The following is a 10,476-nucleotide window of genomic DNA, read 5'->3' on the forward strand; positions in this document are numbered from 1 at the left end:
TGTTCCAGAACAAACCGATTCCACCACTCCTACCACGACTAATAACAGCATAACCATTGTCATATCCAAGTGTTCCTGCTAACACCCGACCCTTTTAATCGCATGCCGTGTCCAGCACATGTCGGACTGAAATTCCGAGCCCATGGGCCGGCCCGCGAGGCACAACCCATCCTACACGTGATAAACCCGTGCCCGGTTCTTCTCAGCTCGCCGCAACTACCACTTACCACCAAAAACCCTAGCCGTCCAGCCCACATCTCTCTCTCTCCCACACACGCTAGCCCATCCCCAGATTCCTCCCCAGCACACCACCTCGCCGCAGCGGAGCCGAGCCCGATGCCGCCCAAGGCATCGAAGAAGGACGCCGAGCCGGCGGAGCGCCCCATCCTCGGCCGCTTCTCCTCCCACCTCAAGATCGGAATCGTACGCTCCCCTCTTCTCCCCCCTCCCTCGGATTCCCCACGTTCTCCCGCGTTCTAGCGAGTGCTCGCAGGGGTTTCATGGTTGCGTTACTTGGTGGGTTTGGTGGCGATTGATCGGATCGACAGGAGAGCATGTGATGTCCCTGTTGCGGTCGGCTTAGTGTAATAGGGCTTTGGAGTTCTCTTGGTCCGCGCTGGCGAAGTTCGGAATCGCTGGTGGCTAGCTCGTGGCTTGTAACCTGGTGCAGATCTCATGGATTCCATGATTTTGTTGTTCTAGTTTATATGTTTCGGTGGGCCGCATAGTGCGAGTTGGGGAAACATATCGAGGGAACTGTTCTAGTGTCGGATCTGTACCCCAATTCAGGCTCAGAATGCGCCCCATTTACTTCACTACTTCTAGAATAGATCTCTTTGCTGTCTCTGTGTAACATATGAAATGTTATCCCTGCTTAAATCTTAAGTCACTACATGCTAATAGAAGCAGGACGAATTGTAGTTTTATCTATGTAACTCAGTCTGCTTGGACACCATTAGCATGTTACTATGCACTAGTAGTACTATTCAACAAGTTTCATGAGTTGCCACTACCGCACTTCTCTAGTTGCATTGATGGTGTTTAACAGTACTTGCCCTTGTATCCTTTATTCGATCTCAGATTTCATCATAAATCATAATGGACTACTCTTCTGTTGAATGTTGATTGGCGCACTACTTGTTCTGCTGTAGCCATTTAGAGGAATAAGAATGAGATATGAAGTTTACTATTGATGTTTCATGCAGGTTGGGTTACCCAATGTTGGCAAATCAACTTTCTTCAACATAGTAACAAAGTTGTCCATCCCGGCTGAGAACTTCCCATTCTGTACCATTGAACCAAATGAGGCACGGGTACATGTTCCGGACGAACGATTTGACTATCTTTGCCAACTTTTCAAGCCAAAGAGTGAGGTCTGTTTCTTTTCTCTGCTTTACACTTCTACAGTAATCTGCAGCTTCTTGGCTTATGTTTCAGATGTATAGTGACTCTTGTTATTCTCTGTAGGTGGCTGCATATCTGGAAATCAACGACATAGCCGGGCTTGTTAGAGGAGCAAGTGCAGGGGAGGGTCTGGGCAATGCCTTCTTATCCCATATACGTGCTGTTGATGGAATCTTTCATGTCTTGAGTATGTCTCTATTGTAAAATGTTTATGATTCAACTATTGAATTATGCTTCTTAATAAAGTTCCCTTGGCTATTCTTATCTGTATTATATACTGTATGTTAAAAGTGAAAATTTTGGATATCTTGGTGGAGATCTAACTGAGAAGACTAAATGTTGGCATTGCAAATATTGGCAATACCAAGACTTGCCAAATATTGGCAACTTTATGTTTGATAGACAAGAAAACTTGGTAACCAACTAATTAGTAATCAATATTTGGCACAATGCCAAATATTGGCATGCCAATTTTTGGCACCAAACCAATCACGCTCTAGGTTTTAATGTGATAGAATCTTTTGCTGTATCTGTAGCTGATAGTGTGGTATGATTTTAGGAGCATTTGAAGACACGGAAATCACTCATATTGATGATACAGTTGATCCTGTTCGTGATTTGGAAACTATTAGTCAAGAACTGAGGCTCAAGGTTTCGTTTGACTTTTGCTTGATTTGTTCGTCAACTTAAACAACTGTTAACCTAGCTGTAACAAGGTTTTCTGTTGCACTTCCTTCTGTAGGATATAGAGTTTGTGCAGGCTAAAATTGATGACCTTGAGAAGTCAATGAAGAGGAGCAATGACAAGCAACTTAAGATAGACCATGAATTATGTCAGAGGGTAGGGCATGTTTTACAGCTCTGCTGTTTTGCACTTTTGTTTCATTTCTATCAATCAGTTAGATCTCATGAACAATTGGAATTTCTTTACTGGTATATCGTTCTTTATTCGGTAGATTGATCGGTAATTTAGTTTCAACTTTCCCTTATAACAGGTCATGACACATCTCCAAGACGGGAAAGACGTACGTTTAGGAGAATGGAAAGCTGCTGAAATTGAGATCTTGAATGCCTTTCAGCTGCTTACTGCTAAGCCAGTTGTTTATTTGGTAAGTTTTACTTATTTGGATTGGAAGAATGGTCTCATCTGATTAATATGTACAGGCTTTGTTGCTTGAACTTTTTATTAGCAATGACATCATTTGATTAATTATAGTTACATGCTTGTTGCTTGAACTTCTTTACCAGCATGGCCATCTAGAATTTAGTGGCATCCCATATTTAATGCGGAATTTCAACCAATGTGATGTTTTTTAGGGTTCAATCAATGTGACATTAACCCGGCTTTGCTTGTTTTGTCTGTTTTGTTATTGCTGCCTGTCTACTTCTGCTTTCCAACATTAATTTTGGACCATTACAGAACTGACGGGTGACTGGTAATCGATCTGCCATACTCTTGGTATTTGTATAATTAGCAAGAAGTGAATGCTACATAGACAATTAACTGATTTTAGTCTGATCACTGGAAACATAACTACAAAAACTATTGCATGCTTCTTGGTATTGCATTAGAGTGGGGGAACCTTTATAGTTCCACATGCCAGTTTTATTCCACTGTAAGGCACTGCAATTCTGTACTCCCTCCGTTCCTAAATATAAGTCTTTTTAGAGATTCCAACGCGGACTACATACAGAGCAAAATGAGTGAATCTGCACTCTAAAATATGTCTATATACATCCATATGTAATCCTTATTGAAATCTCTAAAATGACTTATATTTAGGAATGGAGGGAGTAATAGTTGAAGCAATTGTTAAAGTTGCACCTCCATGCGTGAGCAAGAACCAAAGTATGCAAGAGGTGCCAAAATCCCAAGATATATGATGTTTCCATATGGATTCTTCCCTTTTTTCGGTTCAAAAGGCACATCAGGATCCCTAATAGGAATATAGGGATGGTGTGCTGTAGAAAGGGCTTGTGAAGATTAGATATTACTTACTGGTTGGAGATGGAAATGAAATGGGAAGCATTAATCCTACTTGGAGAACCTACTGATTTACGCGTTATATGATGGTACATATAGCTGCTGTGCATGCATCACTTGAAACTAAATTTATATTAACAGCAAGAGGAAATATGTCTGATGTCTGGAATTATCCCACGTTCAGCTTGAGTAATCCTGTGAAATGGACATTAATCGCTCTGCTAACTTTAGCTCATTTACTGGGTTAATCCTTTGATTTGACCTTCTGTCAGTAGTTGAAACAGAAATTCACCTTTTCTTTATAGGGCTTCTAAGTCTAGTATGTTAATTTTGTGCAGGTGAACATGAGTGAAAAGGACTACCTGAGGAAAAAGAACAAGTTTCTACCAAAGATACATGCTTGGTATTGTTTCTATCCCAAGTCTAATGGCTATAGCAGATGAACTCATGCTATACAGAATGCAGTTCAAACTGTGAATGCCGATTTTCTGTGGAACTTCTGTTTATGTACAGTCTAATTGATGTAGCAGGATAGGTCATTTTGAAGCTAGATCGTTTCAAGTTTCCATCATTATATCTCGTTGTATATGATATTTGTTCCAACTTGCTTGTTGAGTACATAAGCTATCTGATTTAACACATTGGGTTTATTATTGAAAAATTGCTGTCAGAGAGAACCAATGTTTACGCTTGGACTTGGTGATTTCTGTATTTGAGGGTAGAATATCACACAATTTGTCGATCGCTTACATATGAATACCAGCAAATGTCATTGGCAGTGAGTCAGGTCCCAGTGGTATGTGTCAGCACTCGGCGCTAAGGAGTATTGTCAGCACTAAGCAGGAGTTTTTATTCACGTGAACTGTACCCACTTGAACAAGATAAGGACAGTAGGTCTTTTAGTTACAAAGTACTCCCTCTGTCCCAAAATAAGTGACTCAACTTTGTACTAGCTTTAGTACAAAGTTAGTACAAAGTTAGTACAAAGTCAAGTCACTTAATTTGGGACGGAGGGAGTATATCTGTTTAGTTAGGAAAGGAGATCAGTTTAGTTTGGAAGATAAATATATCGTTTTGATTAGGAAAGTTGTGATATATGCTTTCAGCATCAATTGGAGTCTTTCCTATAATAGGGGCACGACCATATCAATTAAGCATTGAACGAGAGGTTCGGTAAAGATCTGATCACCACCCTCAAACTTCCCTCCCTCACCCCTGGTACTCACCGTCTCAGTCCTAGAACCGACCCACCATGATACTGATTGTATTTTCTGAAGTATGCTATAGGCTCTTGCCCGCAGTAAGAAATTGATTATATGTAGTTCATATGGTTGTGATTTTGATCAAATCTGATGATTTTGTGTTTGATTAGCATAAACCTAATATGCATAATTTCCTACAAGAAGGGGGTATTGGAATATTAGCTAATACCTAACTATTTCTTATTCAGGGTGAAAGAACACGGTGGTGAGACTATTATTCCTTTCAGCTGTGCCTTTGAACAGAAACTAGTGGATATGCCAGAAGATGAAGCTGCTAAATATTGCGCCGAAAACCAGACAGCAAGGCAAGTCATGTAGCATATTTTGGCTGAGTTGATTACCACAATTAAGATACTACTTTTGTACCGAAATATAAGACGTTTTTGTAGTCTAAACTAGCAATCAAGTTTATTTATTTATAACGTGCATTGCATCTTCTCTTTGCATATTGCTCAACTTTTTCTGTTTAATTTATTTATACTAAATCTTTCACCAATGTGAACAGTTTGATCCCCAAAATCATCAAGACTGGTTTTGCAGCAATTCATCTCATATACTTCTTCACAGCTGGTCACGACGAGGTACATTTATATGTTTACATTGTGCTTACTTTGTGCCAGTAATATGTGTTGTATAAGCAACATTTTACTTCATTTTGCTAAAATGGTGGTACTACATCAGCCTGTTACATTTTTGGCGTGCAAAATTCACATGCTTGTTTCTTTATACATCATCAGTCTTTATTCATTATTGCCTCTGCTCCAAAATAAGGGGCGCAATCAAACTTCTAACTTCCCCAATCAATATGTAAAGAATTGGACGCCGATAACTGCCACACGTGTGGGCGTTAAGGAATCTGCCCACACGTTCTGTGTGGTGCCTAAGAGGACCAGCCCACACGTCTGTGTGTGGGCAAAACAATTAGCGCACACACGCCTCTTTTTTCCCTCCCGGTCCCTCTTACACGCGTGCGTGTGGGCGAAATAGATAACGCCCACACGCCCGGTACGTCAGGCCTCGTACCTCGTGGTCCCGCACGCCCCACGTGACACTTTACCGCGCGCCCCGCAGTTGCCATGGGTCGGACCCTCGTCCATGTTCGTTTAAGTGCAGTTGCCATGTCGCTGAACTACGGTTGCCATGTCGGACAACTACAGTTGCCATGTTTGCTCAACTGCAGTTGCCATCTCAGGTCAAAGTTCCAGATTGCCATTTTTTGGACAACTACAGCTGTTGCCATGTGTGGTCTGGTCTACTGCAGTTGCCATGATTTCAAAACTTTAGGAGTTGCCACCTACTAACACTAGGCAGTTGCCATGTAGCGCTACAAAAAAAGGCATGGCAAAAAACATGTTTGGGTAAAAGAGAGAGTTGCCATGTGCTCACAAGCACGCTAGGGCAGTTGCCATTTAAAAAGAAAGAGTTGCCATCTGCTTACGTGCACGCTAGGGCAGTTTGCCATGTACCATGCAAAACATATGGCAACTGGCATGTTCGGGTAAAAAAAAGAGAGAGTTGCCATCTGCTTGCAATCATACTAGGGCAGTTGCCATGTACACTGCAAAACGCATGGCAACTGGCAGCTTGGGTGTGGGAGAGGAGGCAGGTGTGTGGGCGAGATGGCAAACGCCCACACACCAGCCCTTGTGCGTGACTGAAAAACTGGTGTGTGGGTGAACTGCTAAACGCCCACACACTGGCCCCTCCGTGTGGTAAAACGGATGTGTGGGCGACCTCTCTCACACACCACACACGCGAGTTGTCCTACGTGGCATACAAAATGAGCTAATTCGTGCCAAGATTCGTGCAGAAGTTACTGGACGGTGATGGAGGCGTGTGGACGAGTTGGCTAACGCCCACACGTGTGGGCGTTAACATTTTCGAAAGAATTTAATGAGATTTGACAAATGGAAATAATATCATTCTTTTCATAATTCTGTTTTTTACTGACACATCAATAATAATGGTCAAAGTTGCATCTTGTTGGCTGGTTATGTTCTAAACGGGGAGGAATGTATTAGGTTGTTCAGATGTCTGTTCGTGTTTGAAGTTTCAAGTAGGAGTTTCTGAATACATTTGACAATTTTCTGCTAGCTTATAAGCTTGAATTCTCCTTTCAGGTGAAGTGCTGGCAGATCAGACGTCAATCTAAAGCTCCTCAAGCTGCTGGTGCAATTCACACTGATTTTGAAAGAGGCTTCATTTGTGCTGAGGTAGAGTCCTTTCTGAAATAGCTAGACACAATTCCTTTATTTGGAATAAATCGAACTGTGGCATTCGTAGTTGACAGTGTAGTTAATTGTTGCTGTGCTTACTATTTGCACTTTGTAGTTAATTATTGCTTGTTTTTTTTAAAATCTTGATGTTTACTGAAGCTTCTTTCATTATGTTAACTTGAAGTATTCCTTGATAATTCTTATATATAAATCTACTCTTTTTGATCAGGTAATGAAGTTTGAAGATCTAAAAGAGCTGGGCAGTGAATCTGCTGTCAAGGTGTGCACAAGCTCGTCTATGCTAGATGATTTGTATCATCAGTTGCCTTACTTTTGATCTTTAAACTCAATGTTATGAGTTACGCAACCGTTTGCCATTGATGGATTGTAGGCTGCTGGGAAGTACAGGCAGGAAGGGAAGACGTACGTGGTGCAGGATGGAGACATCATCTTCTTCAAGTTCAATGTTTCTGGAGGCGGAAAGAAGTGATGAATTCATCACAGGGTCGTGTATTTTAGCATTTTTGGGTTCACTTGCAAGTAGCCAGGTACTATCAGTACTGATTGCAGACTGTGCGGGGAGGCTATAAGCACCAACTGGAAGGGATGAAAAATATAATTTTTCATTCGTGAGCTAGAACTGCTCAGCTCTATCGGAAAACTGGAAGTTGTAACGTGTGACTGGACAACTTTGTCGTAATTAGGATGCAAAGTTATTTGTTATGCAATTCTACCGTTGTTGCATGTGTAGCTCCATAATTCTTACTAATATTTTACATAGAAAATTACTTCGATTACTTTTTTGGATATATTGCCTCTTAAATTGATTGAGTACCTCTCCGTCCATGAGAGAAAAAAAAGAGACAAAATCACATGCCTGCACTGATTAAATGTGGCGCTCAAGTGAAACTTATCTTAGGGTTCATAATATCTTAGTATTGAGCTCTAAATTTTAGTTGGTGCATATTGTTTTTTATAGCAAATCTTCATGAATGTTCATCAAGTTTATTAAAAGAAGTAAACATGTCTGCAATATCAAAAACTACCTTCGATCCAAATAATTGAAGTTTTGGGTTTGTCTCAAGTCAAACTTGTTTTAGTTTGACCAAGTCTATCGAAACATAGATTAACCTGTACAACACAAGTTAGTCTCATGAAATCATATTTCAATATTATCAGTATTTGGTGTTGTAAATCTTAGCATATTTTTCTATAGAGTTGGTCAAACTGGAGCAAGTTGGACTTATGACAAATCTATGACTTCGATTGTTTTGGAACGGAGAGACCATATGAAAATATAATGTTGAATCTTATGGTATTGATCAGGTATCCTAGATGTTGATAACTTTTTCTATGAACTTGCTCAAACTTTGCAAGTTTTGGCATTGAAAAAAACACTATTTTGGGACAGAGAGTCTTGCCAGAAAAAAATCCCAACAATGACTTTTGAAATGTAAGAAAACAGCTAACCATCTTTCCTTGCAATCCCCACCTCCTCCCCTCATCCCTATCGAAGGAGGCCTTCGGGTTAAGTCCGGTTGGCATCTGCGACAACTTTGTCGACGACCTCCATGGCTCCGCCCCGACTACTCTTTCCCTGCGAGATGGGGTGGGGGTGGCACCCCTTTTTCCCTCTCTCTAGAGGTCATTCCCGCGTAGGTCGTCCGCGTGGTTGCAGATGCGGTGCAACAACGGTGGGACGCTAGATCTGGTCTGTCTCGTGCAAATCCGGTTTGCTGGAGTCTGCTGGGTCGGTTTTTGGCTGGCGATGAGGTTTGTGGTGGCTCTTGTATGGTCATGACGCGAGTGTGTGGGCTAGTGGAGGTGTGATGCATGGGTATCTCGTGTTAGGCGGTGCTCCTGGTGAACTTGCCGAGCTCTTGTCGACCGGCGACGTCGATGTCCTTGGGCGTCATTTCACCTCCTTGGAGGCGTCGATGTGGAGTTCATCTCCGGCAGGGGCGAACCCAGGATTGGGCTAAGCCCCGGACCCTAGGCCAGCTACAATGCATCTACAGTGACGCTACAGTGCCATTCATGCTATATTGAAGGAAGTGTGCATTCCTCACGCCCAGGGCCCAGGCCCCCCGGCCTGGGTCCTAGATCCGCCACTGATCTCTGGCACACCCTCAGATTCAGTTCTTCGGGTAAAATCCTAAGGCTCGGTTGGGTCGGGTCGCTTCCCTTTCCGGAGCATTGTCTTGAAGAGACCTCTCGATTCCCTTCACGCCCTTCATGTGCTAGACGCTCACGACAATGCGGTCGGTAGGTGTCCCTCCGACAATGTGGCTGGTTGTGCGCGGCTTTCGCGTGGCAACAATGGTGACTTCGGGTGAGTTGTGATTGAGTTTTGGTAGTCGGTTTTATTCGGCGTGTTTAAGGGGTCACCGTGCCTCACTCGTTCTTTCTAAAGTCGGATCTGCTGAGGAGGGCCTTCGTGGTGATGATGACACGAGATGGGTAGTCCCTTCCGACGCTTGTTCGGCACAGGCCCGGCTCTTTCTTGCTCGTTGACAAAGTAGAAGCTGCTTGGCCGTCGATGTGTGTTGCTGACTGGTTGTCATAGGCGGGTTCCTCCCCAGCACACCCCCTCGCCGCAGCGGAGCCTCGCCCGATGCCGCCCAAGGCGTCGAAGAAGGACGACGAGCCGATGGAGCGCCCCATCCTCGGCCGCTTCTCCTGCCACCTCAAGATCAGAATCGTACGCTCCCCTCTTCCCCCTCCCGCAGATTCCCCACGTTCTCCCGCGGTTCTAGCGAGTGCTCGCAAGGGTTTCATGGTTGCTTACTTGGTGGGTGCGGTGGCAGTGGCGGTTGATCAGATCGACAGGAGAGCATGTGATGTCCCTGTTGCGGTCGTCTTAGTGTAATAGGGCTTTGCAGTTCTCTTGGTCCGCGCTGGCAAAGTTCGGAATCGTTGGTGGCTTGCTCGTGGCATCTGAAAGTGGTTTTGTCCGACTTTGTGATCTCCATCCCAGAGTCCATACTATCGGTTTCGCATGTCTATACCCATGAATTGTGAAACATAGTCATCGACCGAATCGTATACACTAGTTGAACGGTATGTGTCCGCATAACCTTATCAACTAGGGATCATTAGAACATCCGTCATACAATACATAGTTTCACAAACAAGTCACATACTTATTGATACATATCATTGATGATGTTCAAGGATATTCCAAATAACTAATAAATACATACGGAAATATTATCATCACATGATTGCCTCTAAGACATATCTCCAACAACATAATCATACTCTTAAAAATTACAGTTTAATCGATACTAATTGTAATTTTCTCACCACACCGTGTTATCTTTTATTGAAGAGATGCCGCTTGTGAAATTATGGATCCCAGTTTATCCACCCCTATTGCTTTCAAGTTTAACCAGACTTTTTTTTTACAATTCCTTGATTTTATTTCTCTTACTTTAATCACTTCTTTCGAACACGAGTTGCTTTAATCCTGATAACGGCATGGATAGTAAGACTAACAATTTTACTAGTTTCGTTGGGTGCCGAGACAAGTTCTGTAATTGTGTGAGCTTCTACCGGTTTATCAAACCTTAAGGCCATCCACTTAGGAAAATTGTTGCTTGCCTACAAA

At 42.8% G+C, this 10,476-nt stretch overlaps 1 protein-coding gene across 1 annotated transcript; it reads left to right on the forward strand.

Annotated features, from left to right (window-relative positions):
* The first annotated feature begins 223 nt into the window (after positions 1 to 223).
* LOC119270035 (obg-like ATPase 1) lies at positions 224 to 7,616 on the forward strand. The gene is made up of 12 exons (XM_037551985.1): positions 224 to 423; positions 1,206 to 1,373; positions 1,468 to 1,591; positions 1,964 to 2,055; positions 2,147 to 2,245; positions 2,400 to 2,513; positions 3,727 to 3,791; positions 4,839 to 4,955; positions 5,156 to 5,231; positions 6,771 to 6,863; positions 7,096 to 7,146; positions 7,258 to 7,616. The coding sequence occupies exons 1-12, from the start codon at positions 337 to 339 to the stop codon at positions 7,354 to 7,356; spliced, it is 1,185 nt and encodes a 394-aa protein (XP_037407882.1). The 5' UTR covers positions 224 to 336; the 3' UTR covers positions 7,357 to 7,616.
* The last annotated feature ends 2,860 nt before the right edge of the window (positions 7,617 to 10,476 follow it).

Source organism: Triticum dicoccoides, chromosome 3A, assembly GCF_002162155.2.
Source record: "Triticum dicoccoides isolate Atlit2015 ecotype Zavitan chromosome 3A, WEW_v2.0, whole genome shotgun sequence".
Taxonomy (NCBI): Eukaryota; Viridiplantae; Streptophyta; class Magnoliopsida; order Poales; family Poaceae; genus Triticum; species Triticum dicoccoides.

What these genes read in the sequence shown, in the direction of transcription:
- LOC119270035 (XM_037551985.1), top strand. Translation starts at nt 337, where the DNA reads ATGCCGCCCAAGGCATCGAAGAAGGACGCCGAGCCGGCGGAGCGCCCC. An exon ending in TGGAATCTTTCATGTCTTGA is followed by an intron (nt 1,592 to 1,963) that starts GTATGTCTCTAT and finishes GTATGATTTTAG; the next exon opens with GAGCATTTGAAGACACGGAA. An exon ending in GTCAAGAACTGAGGCTCAAG is followed by an intron (nt 2,056 to 2,146) that starts GTTTCGTTTGAC and finishes TTCCTTCTGTAG; the next exon opens with GATATAGAGTTTGTGCAGGC.